Source organism: Acanthaster planci, linkage group LG07 (assembly GCF_054643075.1).
Source record: "Acanthaster planci isolate LZ-2023a linkage group LG07, COTS_SCS, whole genome shotgun sequence".
NCBI lineage: Eukaryota > Metazoa > Echinodermata > Asteroidea > Valvatida > Acanthasteridae > Acanthaster > Acanthaster planci.
In genome coordinates, this window is record NC_141783.1 from 7,344,531 (window position 1) to 7,368,872 (window position 24,342).

Consider the following 24,342-nt stretch of genomic DNA (forward strand, 5'->3'; position numbering starts at 1 on the left):
CCTAGCAACCACATCGCGGAATCGCTCAAATTTGCATACAGGAATACCCGATAACCTCTGACCTTCAATAGTTGCAGTAAAGATGGCGACTTCCATTATCCTGTGAGCTCGAACGTGGAGGCTTACCAGGCTACCTGTCGTCTTTGTGTCACAGTTGCCAGTATATTTGGTAGTTATGAATTATGGAATACTTTCTATATTTATGCTATCACTTAGAATTAGAAGCATACAGAAACTATTTAAGGATACATATTTGATAACAGTTCGTCGCCGCTGTCGGAAATACACGACTTACTGGAGCCTAAGTATGCTAAGCTAGGCTTATTTTGGGCGCTATCATTAATTACGCGTGTCGGGCACTTCGCCCCATCCCCACTCTGCCCCATTTCCACTTTGCCCCATCATCGTTCCACTTTGCCCCACAGATCATCTTTCTTTTTTTTTTTTTCTTTAGCTTTAAGAGGGGCATACGCATCAAATAAAAACGTCGATTTCAGAACTCAGCTACATGTAAGTCAGAGGTTCCCATTCAAACAACTTACTAAGGCAAATGTTATATATAAACATGGCCTGTTTTTGACCGTGGGTTGCATGTATTAATTTTACTGTATTGTCTCTTCACCAGAATTAACTAATTGCCAGAGACAAAGTGGAGATCGTGTGGTTTCTGTTCTTTTTCTTTTTAATACCTGTTTCTGTTTTTGAGAGGTAGGCATATGTCACACAAAAGTAATTCGACACTGAAATGTCCTAAACGAAGCATTAAAGGAGAAGACTTGGGGAAACATTCATTTTTAATCCAACCTTATTTTGGCAAGGGTACCCCGGTATGGGTTGCGTAACATGAAATTCCGGAGCTTCGCGTAATATGGGCCCATGTGTTTTGTACATGTACATGCCTCTTAGATCCATCAGTGGACCACAATTGAAGCGGAAGTGAATGACAGTTTACTCAGAAAACTCTGATCAATGTGTAACCGCTTCATTGACTTCCATTTACTCTAAAGTTGGTTTTGGAGGGTGCGGTGAAGTGGTAGCAGAGCGAAGTTTGGATGGGGTAAAGTTGCAGTGGGGCAAAGTGGGGATGGGATGATGTGGTGCTGTTCACTTTTTGGCCAAGATGGCAGCTGAGCGTTACAGTCAGTGCCTGTTTTGGTGAACTAGAAAATTTCATCGTAATGAATCTGCATCTGGTTCCATTGCCCTTGTGAATTTTTATTCACAAGATGAAACTCAAATCTAGTTGACAAGTGCAATTTCAGACGAGCTTTTATATGTTTTGAGTGGGTTGGAAATCCACTGCCTTTCAAAAATCTGGATAAAACAATCTTTTACTGACTGAAAAAATTCTAGTTTTGTCAGATATGTCCAAAAGTACTTTGGCATGTTTGGAAAGGTTGCCAGCTGTCCATAAACTTTGTGTATAATCAGGGAAGTGACTTTATGGTGCAGCATTGTTACCATATAAATCACACAATTAGGCATAATATAAGTATACATTCAATTTGACGTCACCCATAATGCTTTTGAGAAATGAAATTGAGATGCTACATGTTAACTTCACAGTTTTTATTTCTTAAATTCCAACTCGAACCTAGTTATAGTCCAAATGTTTGGGAGTTGTAGCTGCAGAGCTTGAAAGGAACGTTAATAATGTGATTTTGTGAATAAGCATGTTTCTTATCTCTAAATTTGCATATGTACACATTTTAAGATTATTGTTTAGAATAAGGAGAAAATTCCAGACTGAAACCATTTTAATTTTTTAGTCTCACTAATACTAAAAGGTTTTAATAGGGTATTCTCAATTAACAGACTTGGGGAACAAGTTTATGACACTTAAAATTGTGATGGTCCGCTATGTTATTCTTTCTAAAATTTGTATTTGGCCTATTGTGATAAATTTGCCAATTTTAAAAGGACCTCTTTTATCCCTACCTTTTGTGACATGCAGTGGCTAACTGTTTATTGTCTCTTTTCTCAGCATACAAATCCATGGCAACCATAAAGTTTCTACGCGGGGCCCTGTATCATCTCTCAGTCAGCAGACGGCCTGCCATCCATACTGGAGTCTCACAGCCAGCCTTCCAGACTAAATGCACCTTGGTATGACAGCCAAAATTAGTTCATATTTTTACATGTTTGAGTGTCATCTCCAGATATTTCTCCTAAAACGTCTGAACATTTTGCTTGAAAGCATCTTGGCAGAGAGTTCCATTCTCATTGAAGTTAGTGCTTTATGTATTTCTGTGTCACAACATGTAACTAGCACTTATTAAATTCCTTAGCAAAAACAATAGCATTTTACATTGTCATTACCTGCATTGTTTCCATCTTTAATCTCAGCTCCCGAAGAAATCTGTGTCCAAATAGCCTGGCTTTGACTTGAAATTCACTGCATAATTTCAAGCCATAGCCCAAGTAATTTGGACAGGACCATAGCTAAATATATTACTTCAGCCATCACAGTACACCTCACATACATGTACATGTATGCACCGCCATGTACTCATGAGTGGGGAAGTACATTTAGTGATAAATGTTTGTTCTTGAGGACATATGCGCCACTTGACCCCCACATGATGCAGTTGATCCCCAGTCGTGCAGAATTACACAATTTTGAATTTGATGTTCAACCATAGCCTAATCTCAAACAGTCATTAAAATATACACATTGTATATCCACAAGATATTTGCTTCATTTTATATTTTTCTCCCCCAAGGGCCCTTCTTTTTACAGTGCACAGATACATACCTGTCCGCAGAGGTATTCTGGGATAGGCCGAGGGAAAGCCTTGCCTAGTAAACTCGAAAAGAGTTCACTGGTCCTCTCCAAAACTCTCTTTGAAGAAGCCAGTCTTGAAGAGGTGAACAAAGAAAGTTTCAAACAGGTAATAAAAAAAAACTCATCACAGATACGTGTAATAACATATTTGTACAAAAATAGCACACTTGGGATTTCATATTCAACTATTTCCAGAAATGGTCATCAAATGATTTGTAGTGTTCCCAAACTGTGTTTTTTTTAAGATGAGTTCTGTCTTTTCCTACACTTACTTTTCTCAGCATAACGAGACCCAGAAATGAGTAGTTTCTATTGGATACTTCTAATCTACTTGTTCTAGCCTCTGCACTATGTTAGATTTAGCAGGCTTCACACTTTTGCAGAGTTCCAAGAGACAAATGAAGTCAGTGTTTGTCATAATACAGACATTCTGTAAAAATTGATTACGGCTCTTAAAATAGCTGTTAAAAGATGCTAAATGTCATTGGGAGTGTACTAAATGTAAGAAATCTGCAAACCTGTGCATTTTGATCCTATTCACAAGGGGATGGGCACATGTCAAAACTTACAGTGTGTTCTGGTTCAACACTGTATGCTCATGTCCATACAAAAATAGTGAAGTAGAGCCTTTTTGTCGGCCGTTTGTGGTAAGATTTATGTTTGTGTAATAACAGGTGGTGTATGCGTACATCGACATTTAGATTTTATCACAAAAATGTACTGCTGAGTTTGGATCAGCTTTAAGTACTTAAAGAGTATGTACAAAACTTATTAATGATGAAGAAATCTCATCCAAGATAACCTACGGTATTTCTGCTGGGTTAAAAGTAGTGGTTAACTTTTCCTTTAATTACAGACATGTACAAAACTTAAAACTTCTTTAGGTTATAATCTAAAGTAACTTACATTCGTGTATATTTATTTCAACTCTGTGTTCCAAGTTCACATTTATTAATACTAGTAACACTCACGTCTCAAACTTTCTTGGACCGTTGTGTGTCCTAGGTTGTCAAGAAATTTACAGAGTTTGACAAGCGTCGCCGAGGACACATCCAATTCATAGAGACAGCCCTGCGCTACATGAAATATTTCAAAGTAGAGAAAGATATTGATGCTTATAACGCCTTGCTGGACATCTTTCCAAAAGGGAAGTACGTTCCAGAGAATGTGATCCAGTCTATATACAACCACTATCCAGAGCAGCAGATATGTGCAATCAAGGTGCTGCAACTGATGGAAGATAACAGTAAGTAGCGTTCCGTGTGTAGCATACCTCTTAGACTTTTTGTCTTTGTCCCCAAGAAATCACTTATCAAATAGCAAACCATGTCTTTATTCCCTCTTGAAGAATCCTTTCACAAGTACACATTCTGTAGTTCAAGAGGAAGAGATACGGCAGGACACTTGTGTACCTTTGCTGCCTGGCATGTTATAATTCAAGCAAAACCTTTGAGTTTGTACATATTCAGATGAAAATTTGTCATTTAAAATATGTACCCTTTTTATGTGAACCATTGTTCAAAATGTATACTGAACTCTTGTGAGTGTTAAAAAGCACATTCTGCTGCATGAAGTCTATTGTAATGTTACTGTCCTTGTTCTCGTTTTATCTACCTCTGTTTTGCTCAAAATGACTAAAATTGTTGATCAGGTCTCTATGTATGTTGTATTTGTGCATTTCTACCTTTAGTGTGACATGGCTCTTTCCACATTTTTTTCTGCAGCTGTTCTTCCCAACAATGAAACCAAGGACATCCTCATCTCAGTCTTTGGCAAGCGGGCACACCCAGTCAAGAAGTACCAGCGCTTGATGTACTGGTTTCCCAAGTTCCGCAACATCAACCCCTTCCCGCTGCCAAAGGAACTCCCCACAGATCCAGTCAAACTCTCTGAGATCGGTCTGAAGCGTATCGCGGAATATGAGGCCAAGCTGAAGGTGTTCTATGTAAGAGGCAATTCTAATGGCAAATGTTTTGCTGTCAAATCTGAGAATGTCACTTTGGTGATTTGAATGTGCTCGTAAGGTTGAATTTGCAAAGTGCATAAACATGATAGGTCCTTGTTACCTGTTGTATCAAAATGCTGTGGGCCACAAGCTGCTGTTTGAGAAATGTATCATTGTTTCAGGTATTTAGAATACACTTTGTACAAAGCATCAACACTGTTTGATTGTAGAAAATAGGAGTCCTTTGTCATTGAGATTCCTGACCACACATTCTGACAGAGCATATCCTGTTTTTGTTCTGCAACACCAGTGTTCCTGGTCTACATGTAGTTAAAAGCTTGACATGCAAATGATTCTATAAACATTAACCCTGAGCGTCCAGACTCGTTCAGAGCCCAGTAGGTGACTTTCAAGGCACAAGCAAACGTCCCAGCCATCATTGTTGTACACAAGGCCCTTAGACTGTGCAGACGTGTCATTGGACTCCCCATTGAACAGAGGATTCAAGAAGGCTTCTCACTTGAAGAACTCAGGATGCTGGGGTTTAAAGGAAATTTGACCTTATGGATAGGTTTTGTAGCTTCTAATCATAGATTCAGGGATTTGAGTCCCATCAGGTGGTCACATGTTGTGGCCTCAAGCAAGTCTCTTCAACCCTACGTGCCTTTCTCCGCCCAGGAGTATAAATAGGTACCTGTAAGGGAAGATATGTTCATTATATTTAGCTTTTTGTGCCAGAAACAGCAGCATCGGGCCAGCATACTTTCTCGGGAGCTGAGATGATCTTAGGAATGTTCAAACTTTGTGAGCCCATTAGCAGAGATGGTGATAAAATATATCAGCATCTTCCAACAAGAAATACTGTTAGATATTCTGTGTCTTATAAATGCTGTGATATTATTATCCTTATGAAGGGAGTACCTCTTGACTTATTTCAGTTAAATGGAAGCAATGCAGAGTCAGAGAATGCCGAGTTCATCACCAACGTCCAGAGTGCCGAGCAGCAGGAACTCCTGTCTGAGCATCCACCTGTCAGGCCGCTCTATGTTGAGGGTGCTTTCCACCTTTGGCTTCGCAGCACCAAATTAACCTATTTTGTACTGAGAGGAGATCCTTTTGCATTGGGCGATGATGAAACATTAAACGAAGGTTTGTTTCGGTTCATTAAAGTTAACAGCTGCGACTAGGGAAGTGTTAAGTGCGGGGGGGTGGGGAGAATTCCATCAGTTAACATTTTCTCAGGTACCGCTACAAAATTGTTTTGACATTTAGTGCTCTTGTTACTTTTACTGCTGATGTACTGAGCTCTTTTAAAAATATTTAAAAAGAAATAAGCAAAACAAACAACCTGCCATTTTGCAAATTAACGTTTTAAAAGAGCTGTTTATTCATTCTTTAAAAAATGGGTTTCAACATGTGTGCCAGACTTGGGTGGAAAAACATGGAACAGCTTTCTGATGCTACCAAAAACGAAGTGTTACCATTATACCAGAGAAAATGCAAAAGAAGGGTTTCCGTTTCTGTCTGCCACCGTGGCTATTAAAGAGTTCAAACTTATTCTACCCGATTTAATCACTGTTTTAAAGTAAATGTGATCAAATTATCACTCCCTTTTACAACAAAAAGACAGGCTGGTCGGTTTCAACCTTAATTTCCTCTTGTGTTATTTATTTTGTATTTTCCCCCAGATGTACAGCAAACACATGCTGAAGGCCCCATATTTGCCATGTGCATGACAAACAACAGCTGCCAAGAAACCCTTCAATCATGGATCAAACACCTACAGGAGGACAATCCGCACCTGGCCAGGATACCAGTCATCTTTAACCTCTTCAATCTCGGGGAAACAACAGAGACAGTTGGGAGTTTACCGACAGAAACTCATCTACTTGGAGAATCGTGATATTTAGGAAGCAGTATAAGCACAAACATATTGAGTATACTTTAGTTAATTTAAGCCCCTTTTTTAAAATTAGATTTTCCCATTTTCTGCCATTGTGGTCATTTTCTTTTGATCTAAGAATTTAATTTTGATTTGTTTCTAAAATAGTCACCCTCAATTACCCAGTTATGCAAAACCTCACCGAATGTAAAAATAAATTCACAACTTTTACCAAATACTTTGTCTACTTCAAATCTAATCCAAACGTTCTTATCTTACAGTTTGAAAAGTGAATATGCGATAAAAATTCCTTAAATGACTACCCCCTTTTTACATTTTTAACAAACTTAATTTTATTCCCCAAAAACCTGAAAAGAAAGCATTTTTGGCATTCAAGAACAGGAACATATTGAGTAATAAGGTTTAAGGAGTTTATTGCGATTGACACCGAGCACAGGCAGAATGGGCAGAGCAAAGACAGAAGTGTTAAACAGCAGTTTCCAACAGATCCGAGGTTGACGAAATCCCATCTCTGCCATGCAACCAGCCCACTTCAAAATAGTACAGTGCTAACAAATCTGCTGATGTTTCAATCATCCTTGGTGACCATTCTCAACAGCGCTAACCAACTATGACTCTGGAAAGAATCTTCCTCAGGAAGTGTAAAGATTGCAGGTAAACCAACCCTGAATATTGTTGGTATGTTTCACCCATATAGACTGGTGTCAATGAGGTGTCCTGGTACTGTTTAATGAGGGAGTGCAGAGGATTGTGGGTGAAGCAACTTGGAAAGGAAGTCACATTTTATGCGTACAATCGTCGCTCTGTGTAGAACCTCTCTCGGGAAGTGCGAAGGATTGTGGGTCCAGTTACTCTGAAATTAGTTCAATGCTTCATCCATGCTGACCTCTTTCAACCAGGCTTGCTTACACAGCCCAACTGTAAACCTTGAAAGAATCCACTCCAGAAAAAGCAAAGGATTATCGGTAAGCTGAGCTCTCTAGAATAAACTGAACCTGTGCCATACATTCGACGCTGGGACCTGTGACGGCAACACAGCTGCCAGCATATCTTCCACATTTCTTCTTCACTTGAAAAAGTGTACAGTATTATTCACTTTCCGCTGAGGTGCCCGGTTTCAGGCACCGTGAGTTTATATGCAGAGCTAGGGTGCCTGGTTTCCGACAAAGGAGCTGTTCTGTGTAACAAAAGACTGTACTCAAAACAAAGGACCTGCTGCTGGGAATTGCTATCATTTTTCAACTTCCATTTTTGAAAGTAATCCGGCACAGTTTTGAAACGGCATACCACTATTTCGGGCATAGCGCGCCCACGGATTAGCACTACGGACAAAAGTGCTCCACGGCCCTATTGATGAGCGACACAGCACCGCTGCTCGCTAATCCAGCGGCGTATGAAAAGACGTTACTGGCATTCACCAAAACAACCCAGCGGCGTATGAAAAGACATTACTGGCATTCACCAAAACAACCGGAATTATGCAACACCTCACAATACTGGGCTCTCTTTTACAGGGCTGCCAGCCTGGCTGAATACTCGGGCATCAATGAAGGTTGCCTGTCTGATTAGGGTAGCTACCAGACAGTCGTCCGTGTGGGTGTAAACGTCCAGTAAATGAACACATGAATTTTTGAAGAATTTTGAAAACGGAAAATCTTGAAACATCCCATCATCTCATCCTGCTCAAGAAAAATCCCCCCCGGCACAAAGTGGTCATAGCAGTATATTTATATACCAATATTTAAAATCCTACATGTAGTGTGGAACGCGTGTGGATTGATCTGGCAGAAGTCATTGTCACGAGACCACAATGCAACACCCTCTTTGTGAATCAAGGTCACATTATCAACACAGCTTGACGAGTGAAGGTGCCCTTCATTTTGCCTGAGCTGCTTCACTATTGTTTGTGGGTGTTGGGCGCAAAGAAAGACTACATTTAATATGCCGGGTTTATCAGGTTTATAGAGGTTTTCCCATTTATGTATTACTTTCTGAACCCACAAAAAAATGTACATGTAAATAAAACTGAACAAGTTGGAGCACCTATTTGTATATTGCTTGAGAGTTTTATTCACGAACTGAAAGATTTAAAGTGTGTGTGAAAAAAAAGAAAATGAAATTCAGTGTTGACATTTTTGTATACTTCAGTGTGGAACATCTACTCAGCAACATGAACTGATTCTTCTCATCAAAGCTATAGAACGATCTACACACATTGATAATCTTGACTTTTGAAGTCATCCAATTTTTTATTGATGATAAAGCTGAGTACAACTTCCTGGTAAATTTGAAAATATTGATGAAATTGTATAAAGCACTTGCTGTTTTACCTTAAAAGATCAATTCCCTCTTTTTTAAAGATGTGAAATAATCAGATACAACAGGTTAACAAAATATATAAAAATACTTCCAAAATATTCAGATGGCTCCTGGAATACAAACCTTTTTCAGCCTTCATATTGAGTACGAAAATATTGACTGCTTGAGTAATAGGTCCAAATTAATCAGATACGTTTCAGAAAAATATGCAGGCATGAATGCATGCACAGGTGTATAGACTCAACTCCAGTCATTAATAGAATGTGATTTCACTATTTAGTGCATAGTACTACATGTATTCAGAAGGCTTACGTGGAACAGTACTGCAATCTTGAAATGTAATGTCAGCCACTGCATCTGCAGTCAACTTGATTCGGGTTGCAGCATGGAATGCAGCGTGGGTCTTGCCTGTAATCCGCCACTGTTGTGTTGTCTTGCTTGACGTCCTCCAGAAAAGCTTGCAGGCTGGCCTCAATGTCCTGGAGGGCACTCTTGTACTCAGCTGAGCTCTGGTCAAGCGGCTGTCCTTCCGCTGGATCTTTGTAGATGTCAAAGATCAGTGGGGGGTTACGGTGGCGCGGAGGGCTGGTTTCCCCAAGACAGTTTGGCCTGGCACTGCCTGTTGTCACAAAAATAGACGACAACTGAGTCTTGACCCAAGGTGTTACTACTTGATATTGCTTACCCCTGCAGATACACTGGAACACTAAAAATCTTTGATTAACAGAGCACACAGTTTACAGTGACCCTTCTGTAGTGATATACAAATCTGACGGAATTGATACATGTAATCATTGGCAAAATACAATCAATTGCAGAATTAAATGCATCACGCATTAAACTTTGCAGAGAAGGGAAGACATGGAGGGACATTTTTTAACATGAACCAAGTTTAATTACAATTCCGTTTGCGTCCCACAGGGGAGGGGGGTCAGGTCCAACAAAAGGCCATTTTAGAGCTACAGCAAAGTCTGTTGTCAGCATCTTGTACCTGCCACTACTGGAAAAGGCCTAGACTTGGATTCGAGCACAGACATGACTAGAGTATGGGACATGAATATAGCTCTTGAGTGATCCCTCAATTCACCTACCATTTTGTAAGGCAAAGCTCAGGCAACAATGCCTGAAAAGCTTCACATGAAAGTTATCACTTGTGATTGTAGCTCATTGATGAATGTCTGTTTACTGCCTAAGAGTTTTGTGAAAAAAGCTGAAAACCAAAATATTCACTTCAGCCTGGGGATGCACAGTCTCAACCATCCCCAGTGTCAATGAAAGACAATCCTATTCTAGGAATGGCCCTATTCCATCAAGTTGATATCAGAAATGGTTATTGTTTATGCTACATACAGTATGATATGTTCTCAAATGACAAATACACACTTCTGAGTTCCACAGCAAATCCAAGCGTCTTTTACTAGTAACCAAAGACTAGAAATGCTTTCCAAGCCAACGGGGCAGTGCAGACATACGGGATTCTCCCAAAATGGCAAGTACCATGCCAGTGAAAACAGCATCCATGGTGACATATGCTTGCAACAGCCAGTCTGAGGATCGGGTCACACAATCTTTTCTTTGACCAGTCCGCATAATATTGTTGCAGTTGTTTTCATTGGCACGGTGTGGTTGCTATCCACAATTTTGTGAAACTCCCGGATGTCCGTCTTGCCCCATAAGTTACTTTGTTCTTGAGTTGATGTCTTAATTACCCTCATTTTACTGTTTAGGTCCATACCTATTTGATACACGGCTTTGTAGCGTCCCTGTCTGACAGCACCTATGTCACCAAGAGCTCCTGATGCCATGCTATTTGGGTGAAAGAGAGTCTGCAAAAGGCAGGATATAGATTCCTAAATAAGTCTCAAGTGAAAAAATAATACTTTATTTTTTTTATTTTGGAAATACTTTCCAAACACAGGCAGACTTGAAACACAACCTGTCCACAAATACCTTGACAAGTACCCCTGCACTAATATTAATATTTGAGTAAAGTGCACATTCAGATGAAACTATGCTGTACATGTACATCTGTGATACTGAGTGTATGTGCATTGTATCTAGGCTAAACAGGTGTGCATTGTGTTAAATGTCAAAAAAGTCATGGCCTCTTTCTGGCATAGAATTCATATTGATAACTGATCACATGCACTGTGCACATACAGGTATGATACTGGTTTATAGTGACCTTATAAATACATTTTATGACGCCTTGCCATATTATGGTGACTGGAGTGTAGTATTCGTTTTGATTTCACATTTCCAACATTGTGCTACTGTTGGAATAGGGATACTGGGGTTTTTGTTGTGCTGACATTTGAGCATTGTCTGATGGTCAAGGTTGTTCTGAGGTTGGCTATTGTGTAAAAATATGATAGCTGATGCTACTGAACAGTATACATGGTTAACATCAGCTTGCCGATTCAGTTTTGACATTGAAACTATTTAATGAAAAAGTTTATTTGGCAATGCTCTTTGATATCGGTAATTGCTCTATGTTGGCACTGTACTGTACATTATGCTCCCATGCCACTGCACTTTGGGAGGATTTTATAATAAAAATTAAACTCAGTGAAAGACCATGAGGTCTCTACTATGCAAGGTCTCTCACCCGTTCATATATGGATCCTCCAAAGAGCACATCCTTGACATCCATGCCATCGTAGCCACGATACTTAGGCATCGGGATGCCAGCAATAGAAGCAATGGTCGGATAGATATCCAAGGCACTGAGTAAGGAGTCGGAGACGCGACCAGCTGGTATGTGACCTGGCCAGTAGGCAAATGTCGGCTCTCGGTGACCAGCCTCCCAGATGGTCATCTTGGCTGTGCTTCCCCCACCACCTGTTCACAAAAGGTTATGCTAACTTTAGAGAAGGGACAACCAGAATTACTGTACCAATCATTAAAATCTGTCACAGGCTTCTGAGCTTCTGAGCCAGAATCAGGTACCTTGTAGGCTTTGGCTTTTGCCATTGACACATAATGGAAAACAGCTGCAGCCGTAGCCAAGAACAGTGCCTTTGTATGACTTAGACTTCCAATTATGTCAAACTGTGGCATATGGTTTATTTACTATAAATAGCCCAACTGTTCAAAATATTTCCAGTCTACTGTCACCGCCTCTTGGACTTACAAAGTAAATTTCAAGATTTACAAGCTCAGGGTCCATAAGGCCAAAGGGCACATGAATAACTGTTTACTGATGTGGGCTAAAGGAATTGAAACTGAAAATCATATTTTTAATTATGGGTTTTTTGCCCTCACCTGACACATATATTTATAAGCACTGTATGCTCAGTGCTTGTCCAAGAGCTTGCAAAAATTTCACAAGCTCACTCGGACTCGAACCCACAACCTCCTGCTTACTAGTGCAAATGTCATAACCACTCAACCACCGAACTTGCCAGGGTCGGCTGGCCGGTCTGAGTCGGGTGTAGCAGCGGATACCACAAATTAATGCCAAGATGTACTTTGTGTCAGGGGGAAGTTAATTTTTAATTACGGGAGTTTTGCCCTTATCGTGTCTTGAATAAACAAGAACATCCACAAAACAGGTTTACTTTATCACTTGGAAGTCCTTTAGTCAGGTTTGTGATTTGAATAAGATAATGCAGTTTTACTCTGCGACAGTGTACACATGGATTGTTGATCAACACTGAATTGGATAGGTTATCAAAAGAAACAGTGACTGTTGTAAGTCATTAGCAGAGGAAAGTGCAGATAAATGAACCTGCTTTGGTGTTGACACTTCTTTGACCATATTTGAAATTATTTCAATTTCTTTCTTGGTTTCCCTTTACAAACATGACAGTAAAACTGACTTTGTGTTTGTAAAAATAACTAAGGAGTTGCCACTCTTATAAGCAAGAAAAGCAATTAACTTTCCCAGCCCCATCCGTGAAGATTAGTCAATTAACTCTCAACTAATTAAAAGCAAGTACCTTTAGTCTTTTGCCAGAGACCCAGGAATGGACCACTGCTGCCTGCATAGAGACATTTAGCTGCCCATGGTCCATTGTCACCTGAATAGACATAAAAACAAACCTTAAATTGACGCATCTGTTGATGTACAGCCAGTTTTATTAAAGTTGAAAAGATCCCCAAAAGGGCCCCGTACATTTTGTACTATATTGATGCTGTGCAATATTGATGATACTTAAAAGTCCACGATGCAAGTGAAATTGTTTCTTCTCAGATGCATATCTGTTGAAGAACTGAAACTTCCTAACAGGTTAGTTACTTGATGTTGGGGATGTAACCCCAATGTAATTATACCAATGCAATGAAAAGCATTGTACACTCAATGCTGTCCCAGAATATTTGAAGAGTTTTTAAGATTTGAATGAAGGCGCCTTCTAATATGTACGTTTTGGGTGCCTCGTGTGCGCGATGCGTTCATGTCTTTTTCTCTTTCACAGACACAAAAATCGACACCATTTAACATAGCATGCGCGTGCCCTGCGTTCAGCCGTCAAAGTTGCCCCAGGATTGATTTTGACAGATGCGCAATGCTGGCTGCAAGTGTTGACACGCATATGGTAAGGCGTCTTGAGACTTGTAGGTTTGCATGATGGACATGAACAACAGTAAGCTAACGTTTCTTTTTTCATCTTGACATTTCTAACAATGTGCTCTGTTTGTCATCAGGAGATGACAGACAGACTTCTCAAAACCACACAACTCAAAATGACAGATGACTTCCTTGGTACTACCACCAACCTTCCATACAGTTAAGATTTGAAATGGAAAAAAATTCATCCTAATGGGTCATCTGAGCGTGCTTTCTCTTACTTGTGAACCAGACCATGGTGTCATTCTCCACTCCTGCCTGCCTCACTGCCTCCATGATGCCTGCCACTGTGTCATCCAGTTCCCGGACCGTGTCGCCAAATGGGCCTCGGGCAGAAGTGCCGGCAAATTTGGTGTTAAAAAGTAGCGGGACATGGACGTGAGTGAAGGCCACATACAGTAGGAATGGCTTGCCATCCTGGGCACTGAAAGAAATGTTCCACTTCCCATAACATGAATTTTTGCCTTGATTTGAGGGCCTAAGGCACCTTTCTTATTTAGATCACAGGTTTACCCCAAATTGCACAGAAAAAAGAAACTGTAGCAAGTTCAGGGTTGGATGGGAGGGGACACATGGCCCTTGCGGCCTTTGCTCTCCCCACATTTCTTTTTTAACCAAGAGAAAGTCCATTTTTTTTGTCTATTTCACATCTCTTTCTTCCAAAGCACATAAAAAGCCCCACAAATGTAGCCGAACCTCTTGGAAAGGCCATAAAAAGTAAAATATTTTCCCAAGTTCTGCTTTGCCCCTCTATCCCCCACCTCCCCAAAACTGTTCTGGACCCTCCATTGAGCAAGTTTAGAGTGGTGTTGTGGTCACAAGTCTTTGGTTTAGTGACTACTTTTGCACTTTGGAGTAAAGTTTATTTCAACGAGAATGAAATGCTTTAATTTGATATGAAAGAGCAAAGTGAATTCTTTTCACATTTGCCATATATAACAAACTTTTTTACAAACGTGGATTTGGTGCGTGAATAGTTCAATTAAAATTTTTCAACTGGAAAAGTTTTTAACATGCTAACTCCAATTTAGTGAGGTTTGGCTAATGGTATCAAGGTATTCTCAGCCAATTTTGGGGTCTACTCTACTGTCACAGCCTCTTGGACTTCGGAAGTAAATTTCAAAATTTAATTTTCTGTTGGGAAGAATTCAATACACGGACACATTCTAATTTTTCCCTGCAATGTCAATTCAGCCATCAGAAAGCAAGAACATGTCCTAAAAGGTCAAATTTGCAGGGAAATATTCAAACATTTACTTATAAAACAGAGATTTTTTTTAAAACAAGTCTCACAGGGTATGTGCACAGGGTGTCAATCAGAAGTAAAGTCCAGATACGGAACTCTTTTCTTTGCCTGATCTTCATGGGAAGTTTTACATGTGTAATTTATTGAATGAATTTGAAATTTCTCAAGAAAACAAGTTTGGCGACAAGTTTAGCCTCGGTGAAATTTTGAAGCATTTCTTGTTCACCTTTGCTTGATGAAGCTACTTGCATGTTTCTTGTAGTGACCTGCTACAGCTGCTAGATCTACTGGTTGTTCAATGATTGTAGTGTTCTCAATTAAGGGCACAGCTGCCATCTTATTGCATGGAAATGTACCTTCAAATGTTGGAACAACATCCAGAATTTATCCATGAGAAACTTGGAACAGAACAAAATAGGGGGTATTTTTTTCCTCCAGAAGTAAGGGATAATGTGTACTCAAAATGAAAACAGAATTCTAAGTTGGAAGCTTCTTTCAACAGGCATTCACTGTCAAAACTGATCAAACACTTACAGGCTTTGATAAGATATGCCAAAAGACGAGCTTCTGCCAACAATGCATTTGTGAAATAGTTCAGAGGATTTTGCCCTAGCTAGCTCAAGATGGAATACAGACAACAGTGCTCACAAAAGGTCAAGTACAATCAGTTGAGCTGTACTTGTAATTGTGTAGAAGTGGGTTCTCTATACTGAAAGTGAAGTGGCTCTCATCAGTGGCAACAATGATACATTTAGTAGTGGCTGATAAGCAGGTGCTGTTCTGAGTTACATAGGTTTACTAGAATGGTCAACATAGTGTGGACATCCTCATAAGGAACCACTTGTGGGTGTTATCTTGATTTGCTGGAGTAGGTTATGCGAGTACAGTGTAATAAACAGGGCATATCACATTAACCCTATGTGCGAAAGGCACATATCACCTTGCAACGCCCATTCCATTTAAGATCTATGTATACAAGCTTCTAACCATTGGCCATATGAGGTTGAAATATAGTTTTTTGGAAGTGATTCAGGGATTTTTAAGAAGATATGTAATATCCCTTTTCAGTTATTCCTCAAATTCCAGGTCATGACTAATCATTATTAAACAAATGAATGCCAAGGGGTGTAATGATGAGAATAATTTCATGATTTGATGAATTCATCATTTCATCTGTCACCAAATCAAATTGTTCTTACCATTGTACAAATGTGAAACATTATTCTGTTCTATACCTGCATAAATTTGTTTCTGTTTGGAGAACAAATTGGTCCTGCTCACGAATTAATGCAAGTCATTTTGCAAAACAGATTTGTGCTCCATGCGCTACCCGCTGGTAGTCCTCTGCCATGTTAGACTGGCTTTTCTATCCCTAAATTATTGCCTCCTTTCTCACTAGGAAAAAAGAGATATATGAATCTGGAGCGGGAACCAGTGAAGTGAAATGAAGTTTAGAATTGAAAATTCAGTGATTGATGTCATCAATGATCCACCAATGAGATGACGGGAGACTGCTTATGCAGTTTTAAAACTGATCACAATTACATGTATGTGATTTTAGACAAATACAGCCTGAATATGAAAAAGCCTAAATCTACTCACAGCCAAACTAAACGTTTTCATACCATTCATACCAAGATCAAGCAGCTATGTACTGCAACACTAAAATGTAAATAAGACAAAGAATTGGTAATCTTTCCTTTAGAAAACTTACCTTTAGCCAGTATCTTTAGAAAGAGATCATACAATGTACCATATCCAGTTGAGTGATTGCAAGGTGGGCATGGCGGTAAATTGTAGCCAGGGTTGTCAACACATCCCATGTCATCACTGTAAGGAATGCCCAAGTAGGAATCAAAACCTAAGAAAAAAGAAAACAATTGCAGGGCCTATAAACAAACAGCCTGAGCCTGCGTGGTACTTGGAACCATGCCAGCAACTGCAAACAACTTCAGCAGCAGTCACTAAGTTGTTTACTGTTGGACTTGCCCCTGAAATCCAACGACACTGGGAAAAAAAAAGTAAAGTGCTTTTTGAACATTGTGCTCTTTGTTAAAAGCAACCCCCCCTTTGACTTGAGATGGAAATATCCAGCCATTTTTTCTCACTGTACATCATCCACTTGAAGAGCAAAATATGCTTCATAGAAATTTCCCGTATGGTTTCCCTTTATCTTATGCATTAAGAGTCTGTATATAAACTTCAGACACTTTCACCATTCTTTGCTGTAATGGGTTTGAAAGTCATCGTTTTTTAGAGTTTCACCTACGAGTAACTTAAAACAATACAGCACAAATTTTGATACTTTTTAAAGCTTGCCACGATTAAGACATCTAAGATATTTCACTGACCAGAACGTAATGCTGCTATAATTACCTCGGTGCACTGGACCGAACCCACCGTATATCCCAAGATGCCACTTGCCGATCATACCAGTTCGGTACCCCGCGGCATTGAAGGTTTCGGCCATGGTGGTCTCATTCAAAGGCATCCCTGCGCAGGATTGTACATTGAAGTTACCCACTACGCCAGTCCTCTTACCCAGTCTTCCTGTAAGGAGGGCGGCACGGGATGGCGTACACAGTGATGCCCCAGCATGGAAATCTGTGAACCTTCCAGTCGGTATAACCAATGTTACTTAAATTATGAGTGAAAGGTGAGGGAAGCATTTCAGAATCATTTACTCTGTCAGTCAGATAATCAGTTACTTCTGCTGCAAAAATGTTTGAGAAAAAAACGAACTGAAGACAAAACATTTTTAATTTTGTTTACAAATGTCAACAAAATGGTCACAGTTCCCCTCTGTGCACTTCTTTCTTTTCAAACTTGATGGCAATGTCTACAATAAAATGTCAAATTTCCATGTTTGCAATTTGTAGGCTCTCATTAGAAACAATAAAACGACAGTCATTTCTTGCCCTGGAAAAAAGTCTCTTAAAAAGGCGTTAAGACTAATGGGTCACTTTGTAACATCAGTAGACCAAAAACGACAACTTGATCGCAGCTTTTTTAAATGTGTCAGCTACAAAACACTTGTTTTTATCTTTAAAATTTACTCTGCTTTTGTTGAGATCAACTGGTTTCACTTTTGTTGTAAACACACAAACTGTTGTGCAACTCTGCAATCATATAGGCTTTTAAGAAATGAAGTAAACAAACCACAAACCTTGTTCCCTTGGCAGCTAGTTCATCTAAAAATGGTGTGTCACTCGGAAGTCCATCCTCGTTCCAATTTGCTCCGAGATCTCCCCAGCCTAAATCATCCACAAACAGAATGATGAAGTTCGGTTTGGCACCTTGACCCTTCTCTGCATAGACTCCACCCTCATCTCTTACAGTCTCTGCCTCACAAGGCAAGATGCTATTGGACCACAAAGTCTGGGTCAGGAACATAAGGAAAACTATGAAGATCTGCATTGTAGACTTTGAAGAAGCATTCAGGAACTGAAAACTGAAAAAACATTGAGATTGTTTTTCAAATGTTACAGAATTGGGATTAGGAATGCGACTTCATATGAAATTGGGTGAAAATCAAAAATCAATTTGGATTTTGTTATGAAAAGCTAGCAAACTGAACAAGGCAACATGACCGGTCATGAGGGCTAGAGACCCACAGTTGTGCTCAAACGTATTCATAACCTTTGGAAAATCACATACTTTTCTAAATTCTTCATTTCTAAAAGCTATTATGTTGGCACTTCCACTATATCTTTCGTCTGTTTGTTGCAATCCATATGTGTATTGGCTAAACTCCATTTGCATAATAATAAATATGGCCCGGGTTTCGTTTTTGTTCCTGTTCAAAAATATTCGTACCCCAGGTTTACATAATCCATTGTCTTTTCTTAATAGTCAATAGTATAGCCTTTGTTCTTGATGACTACCTCAAGACGGTTCCTATAATTGTCCACAAGCTTTCTGCCAGGAGACCATCCAACCTGACCCAGCTGGAGGCTTTCGCCAAGGAAGAGTGGACCAACATCTCACAGGGGACATGCGGAAAGCTTGTGGACAATTATAGGAACCGTCTTGAGGTAGTCAAGATTGTATTTTGAAGTTTTAATGTATAAAACTCGAGAATCATAGCACCCAGATACGTCGTTCTTTCTGACTATAATGACGAACATTAGGCCTAAGTCCGCGAACTCCTTCACGAACGACCGATAATAACGCAACGCAATCGATCGATCGTCGTTAGGTCTAGTCTGATAGTGATACAAAGCCTCCTCCTTCCTCCATGATTATCCCGTGCGAGTGGGGAATGAGAGCAGGACATTCATTTCACTGAATCTGCAAACTTTTTACCTGTCCATGAGAGTGATAGTACTTCGTGTGATCACCGCTACAGGTCTGGAGGTTTTCACTGTTATGTAGTTTATACTTTCACGCAGGTCTAGGTGGTAGTTCCCACAGACTAGACATGCCCACTTCACATTAATGTTAAAGTGTTTACTAATACTACTAGGCCTGCTTGGAACGCCCTCTAGAAGGTAGAAAGCTGGGCCCGCGCACGTTGAACGTTCTCATTTTACCTCGAACCGTGCTCGAATGGAGCGTGGTAGTACACTAGCTAGTAGGCCGACAACGCTTAACGGTAAAGACACATGTCGAAAGCTGTGGAACTCATCAGGTTTGTTAAAAGATTTACCCACCTTGTCGCTATTTAAACAGAAATAAAAGAAGTGCTTACTGAATAATTACAAGGAAATGACTGAGCTTTACAGGTTACAGATACAGGTTACAGATACTCATTAGGTTTGTTAAAAGATTTACCCACCTTGTCGCTATTTAAACAGAAATATAAGAAGTGCTTACTGAATAATTACAAGGGAAATGACTGAGCTTTACGGGTTACAGATACAGGTTAAAGATACAGGTTTTATTACTTTATTTGTCAGAATTCATGTACACGTACTTATTATATATTTGTTTCTTTGTTAGTTATATGTAGATGACTTATATGCAACGTATTTGTCCTACATGTTCAGTTATGTCTGTATGGGGCCCCTACTCGGCAAGCCGTGCTTCTTAGTGGTCCCTACACCTTTGTGTGGAAATAAAGTGAATAAATGAATGAAAGTTTATGCAAAGGCTTATGGGCAGATATGAGAAAGATTTCCATGTACAGACTTCCCTTCACACTCATCATCACGACCCTTCTTCATCACGTTTATTTAATTTAAGTGGGGTCAAAGTCATTTCGAGTGCTCAAAGTACTCAAAATAAGTTTTGTGTACGCAAATCATTTCATGCACTTGCACTGAATCATTTTGTGTGCTTGAAATAATTTCTTGTGCTCAGAATCATCGAGTCGAACCCCGTGAATAGGAGCACTGTTAATACAAGATTCTGCATATAACAAGTTAGGTCCTAATAATATTAGGACCTAACTTGTTATACGCAGAATTGTGTTATTCACTGGTTTCATTCCTGATAATAGGCCTACAAGGTTTCTGTTATGACAAACATGACAAGGTAATTTGCCAAGCCCAACATTGTCCAGAAAGAGCACTGAGCTTGAAGTGAGGATGGTGGTTAGTTACCTCAGTGACAATAGGAGAGGTCCAAAGCTGCTGCATATGAGCATGAAAATGGATTTATGTAATGATTTTGACAGTGACATGTCTTAGCTTGCAAAATGATTCATTTTGAGCACCCAAATGGTTTTCAGTGCGTAGAATTTACTCCGAGTACAAAAATGATTTTGTTAGCACTAACCACGGATTTCAAACATTCAAAATGAAGATTTAGGTGTTGCAGGTTTTATCATGATGTTACTTTACGTTCTCTAGGGTCTAAGTTACTGATGCTGCCTTTCATACTTCTGGCATACTTGCCAATGTTGCAGTATTCGGGAGTGTTGTCATACAGGGATGAATAAAACTAGCAGTCGATATGAGTGCATGAGCAGTATAAGATTTTTATGATGCTCGGTCAAGATCTGTTTTCTGTTTCCTGATAATAGCTAAGAATGTATGTATGTGAGTCATTTTATATTTTGCCTTTTTCATATGTCTAAACTTCAGCCCAAAATGACGTCAGCAAGTAGTGAAGGTGGTTTCTTATTTTCCTATGGCTTTGACACTGCCTTCAATGAATTATCTATTCTCTTCGATGTGCTCTGTCACAGGATTTGATTACTGCTGTGGTCTGATGGACAGCAACAACATCAGACGTGTGGACATATTGGATACAGCCTGCCCACCGTGTAGCATTGACAGCCACAGTGGCAAGGTAATATACTGAACCAACTGCCATTCCTTGACCCTATCTCACTGAGCTGCTGAGCAGGTACACGTATTAGTGCAAAACCAAATATATCGACTGAGATCTGGCCACTCTCTGTGTACGTAACACAGCATTTTGGCTGATATCCTGTGCATGCTAATTAGCAAATATTTCTTATGCCTGAGAATTTCTATCCCTTCCAAGTAGGAACAAGAGAGGACATGTTTTTACATAGCAAAGAGCTGAGCATTGGTGACCATGACAATTTTTGTTGGAATGTTTGGTCATGTACTGGTACCAGCCTGGTTGAAAAACTTCCCATCAGCCTGTCTCTACTTTTTGGGTGAGGGGGCACTTCTGTTTGGGGCAGACACTTAATTGAATACCATCCTTATGAGTTGACCCCTGGTCCTATCTTCCATATTTGACTAGAGATATTTAACTGTTTGCTTGGAGCTGTCTCCATTCAGCTTGGTCAGCAACATTTTTCTAATAGGATGATGTAAAATAAGAAGGAACCCGAATGCTTGCCACAGTGTGTTTGCTGGAGTGACTTTCATTACCATCATCTTTGTTGGTTGGTTTGTCAGTGCAGTTTCCATTTATCTCCTCTAGTGTACCATTTCCTTTTAACTAGCACCCTTTGTTAGTTAAATATCTGGTGCACTAATTTCTTTAAATGCTTGGAGTTTTGGCAATCACATATGTTTTTCACACCTGTTAATCCCTTTACAGCATGTTCCAGCAAAGTAGCGGTGCCACTGTATGCAAATACCATCATCATTGAACAACCAGCCAATCTTGTGACTCTAGGGCAACATTGTTTTGAGCTTGTAAGCCAGGGACTTCATTCAAAAAAGGTTAGGAGCTCAAGAATGCCACATGATGGTCATTTTATCTCTTTTTAATGTTAATTCAATTCAATTGTGGAAGAAGAGAAGCATCAGAAAAACAAATGTAATCGAATGTGTGGATGCAGTACCTGTATAAATCCCTGTCATCTGATTGGGTCATCAATCATATGTCAGTGACTTATTCAGTTTACACACAGTGTTGAATACAATCTGTTAACCGCTTGCTGCCAGGTTTAATTTAAAGTTGGATGACGTAAAATCAGGGGATTTCCGTTTTCAAAAATCTTTAGAAAATCACAAGTACTGGACGTTTACACCCACACAAATGACTGTCTGGTGGCTACGCTAGTCTAACAGACAACATCTATTGATGCCCGAGTATTTCAGCCAGGCATCTTTTCAATAGGGGTCAGATAAGCGTGCAGCGGTATTGTATCGCTCATTACTGGAGCATTGGAGCGCTCTTGTCCCTGGTAGTAATCTACTCCTGCTGAATGCCTCAAACAGTGGTATAATGTTTCAAAACAATGACAGATTTACTACGCTATTGACAACTGAAAAAATGTTAGCAATTCCTAGCAGCTTGGTCTTTTGTTCCGAGTACAGTCGTTTGTTACAGGGCCCAGCTCTTTTGTCCGGTTCGGGTCTCCCCGGCTTCATCTATAAAGCCCATGTGCCCAAAATCGGGAACCCCAGCATGAACTGGTTAAACATACCATTGGACTACACGCCTGTGCGGTACGCACATTCACAGTTCTTCAGACAGGCAAAGAACACTGTACGATGCGTGTGTTGGGAGGTTGCCCTTGCAGCTCTTAAGACAAATTTTAGTCAGCTAGTGACAACTTCATGTCATGCTTTGACGCCAAACTGACATAAAGGGGTGTCTTGTACGCAAAGGAGGATTTATTCAGGTGTTGTTTACACATCTGGGCACTGGAAGGAATAACTTTATTTAGATTGAATCTTCCATTTTTCACCTCATGGAATAGAATATTAAATCTGCACCTTATTTAAGTTATTCTGACTATTGCACTCAATTAGCATAAATGATTTGAATAAACTCCTTTGTATTCTGCAGTTGTCAAAGTATTTGACAAACTGGAACAGCACCATGTACATTCTACATGTGAGTTTGTAACAACAGTACTGCACATGCATTTATTCTGTGAAACTGACCTTTGTGAGCGCTGTACAACAGAGTAAGGTTCATCTGTAGATAATATAGAAGCTTGCCAGTTTCCATTATTAGTAGTTTACTTCATGGTCTACTAAATCTCTATCCCCAGTTGTTTGGTAACATTGCTTCCCAACATCTGAGTGTGATCTGTAACCCCACAAGTGCATACTGCAGGCTCATACTGTTTAACACCATTTGACGTTTCACAACATGAGTGGATAGTTTGGTTAGTACAACCCTGCTTCATTGTTCTACGAGTCATAGGTATCTCTACATAGCTCTAGCATAATCCTTGAATATTAATCCTGCTGTAATCTTAGTATATTTTTAAAACAATTTTACAGGGTCTTGCAAAGGCATGCTCAAGCACACATGCCATTCATACTCCCAGCCCAAATATTTTATCAGCATTCGAGATTTGGACATATTTATCAACAAAAGTCTAGGTGCACTGATATATACATTGAAGCAACATTTAATAGTTTTGACCAATATCCTTTCCTGTCAATTGATATTCTCCTTTTTCAGTGTGGAGTTCTAACTTTCATATACATGATCCCTTTACTCCAAGACACTTTTCCATCCAAGTTGATGTGAGTGGGCGTGTAGTTGGAGATATCAATGTTGTGCGATGTAGTGTGCATAAGGCTATTTTTTCCACAGGTATGTTGTAAATGTATGTGGTTTGCCCTAAACAAAACCCAAGTTCTCATTGTTAGTCTCTGGAAGCAATTCCCCACTACCAAAAGAACAATGATGAATGATGGATTAACTACACAGGATATGCAAGATGTTGAATATGACATTGAAAACAAGTGCTTAGCAATGCACTGTATGTTGCTCTTTGTTTTTGTAACATGGGGATTATTTGTGTGAAAGATGTTTATGACAATGAATACTAGGCTACAGATGCAACTGTATAATCATATGGGGATATGACTGAACATGTTTTTGAAGTTTAACTGACCAACACTTTGTTGAGTAAATTCTAAATATTGGCATATTCAGGTCACAATATTCTTTTCTGAATAAGGTGGAGCAGAGCAGTGTGGAGGTGTCATGGGCCCAGTCCAGTGACACAACCCTCCCCTCATCTTCAACCTGTGCACCGACTCCCAAGAGGGATCCCCTTTGGATCCCAGCAGCGCTGAGCACCAGGGTGCCCGCGGTGACACACAGAAGCATCTCAAGGTATTCCAAGCCAACCTTGCGAGGGACAACACAACCGTGGCAGACCACAGCCTGCTATGCTGCAATCCACATTACCATGAATGTTGTTGCCACAAGCCTTCTCATTTTGCTGCCGTTTGTG

The 24,342-nt window shown here is 39.8% G+C and overlaps 2 protein-coding genes and 1 long non-coding RNA gene across 9 annotated transcripts in view; 2 read left to right on the forward strand and 1 right to left on the reverse strand.

Annotated features, from left to right (window-relative positions):
- Positions 1 to 24: 24 nt before the first annotated feature.
- LOC110978588 (evolutionarily conserved signaling intermediate in Toll pathway, mitochondrial-like) lies at positions 25 to 8,679 on the forward strand. Of its 3 annotated transcripts, none has more exons than XM_022233705.2 (7): positions 25 to 169; positions 1,985 to 2,106; positions 2,724 to 2,891; positions 3,791 to 4,031; positions 4,510 to 4,730; positions 5,669 to 5,879; positions 6,419 to 8,679. In XM_022233705.2, exons 2-7 carry the CDS (start codon positions 1,996 to 1,998, stop codon positions 6,631 to 6,633), a joined length of 1,167 nt encoding a protein of 388 aa, XP_022089397.1. In that variant the 5' UTR covers positions 25 to 169; positions 1,985 to 1,995; the 3' UTR covers positions 6,634 to 8,679. The 3 variants fall into 3 exon arrangements, with proteins under 3 accessions (XP_022089397.1, XP_086995489.1, XP_086995490.1); XM_087139363.1 differs by having other exon boundaries at positions 66 to 160; XM_087139364.1 differs by lacking the exon at positions 25 to 169 and adding an exon at positions 587 to 708.
- Positions 8,680 to 19,231, reverse strand: LOC110978586 (arylsulfatase G-like). 2 transcript variants are annotated; one of them, XM_022233704.2, is made up of 10 exons: positions 19,074 to 19,231; positions 17,935 to 18,219; positions 17,145 to 17,380; positions 16,483 to 16,629; positions 14,995 to 15,124; positions 13,744 to 13,946; positions 12,894 to 12,974; positions 11,561 to 11,793; positions 10,688 to 10,778; positions 8,680 to 9,571 (listed from the first exon to the last, which is right to left on the reverse strand). In XM_022233704.2, exons 1-10 carry the CDS (start codon positions 19,079 to 19,081, stop codon positions 9,297 to 9,299), a joined length of 1,689 nt encoding a protein of 562 aa, XP_022089396.2. In that variant the 5' UTR covers positions 19,082 to 19,231; the 3' UTR covers positions 8,680 to 9,296. The 2 variants fall into 2 exon arrangements, with proteins under 2 accessions (XP_022089396.2, XP_086995485.1); XM_087139359.1 differs by having other exon boundaries at positions 17,935 to 18,146; positions 19,074 to 19,228.
- A 38-nt stretch (positions 19,232 to 19,269) lies between these two features.
- The window catches only part of LOC110978589 (uncharacterized), a 34,066-nt gene continuing 28,993 nt past the window's right edge, over positions 19,270 to 24,342 (forward strand). Inside the window, exons 1-6 of one of the 4 annotated variants that reach the window (XR_015426009.1) lie at positions 19,270 to 19,398; positions 20,899 to 21,002; positions 21,732 to 21,856; positions 23,140 to 23,256; positions 23,559 to 23,693; positions 24,064 to 24,221. This is a non-coding gene — a long non-coding RNA (uncharacterized LOC110978589). Of the gene's footprint in view, positions 19,399 to 20,898; positions 21,003 to 21,731; positions 21,857 to 23,139; positions 23,257 to 23,558; positions 24,222 to 24,342 lie in introns of all 4 variants that reach the window. The other 3 variants (XR_015426010.1, XR_015426011.1, XR_002598095.2) reach the window with 3 other exon arrangements.

What these genes read in the sequence shown, in the direction of transcription:
- LOC110978588 (XM_022233705.2), top strand. Translation starts at nt 1,996, where the DNA reads ATGGCAACCATAAAGTTTCTACGCGGGGCCCTGTATCATCTCTCAGTC. An exon ending in TCCAGACTAAATGCACCTTG is followed by an intron (nt 2,107 to 2,723) that starts GTATGACAGCCA and finishes TTCTCCCCCAAG; the next exon opens with GGCCCTTCTTTTTACAGTGC. An exon ending in TGATGAAACATTAAACGAAG is followed by an intron (nt 5,880 to 6,418) that starts GTTTGTTTCGGT and finishes ATTTTCCCCCAG; the next exon opens with ATGTACAGCAAACACATGCT.
- LOC110978586 (XM_022233704.2), bottom strand. An exon ending in TCTAAAGATACTGGCTAAAG is followed by an intron (nt 15,125 to 16,482) that starts GTAAGTTTTCTA and finishes CAACATTTGAAG; the next exon opens with GTACATTTCCATGCAATAAG. An exon ending in TCTCTGGCAAAAGACTAAAG is followed by an intron (nt 11,794 to 12,893) that starts GTACTTGCTTTT and finishes TTTTGTGAACAG; the next exon opens with GTGGTGGGGGAAGCACAGCC.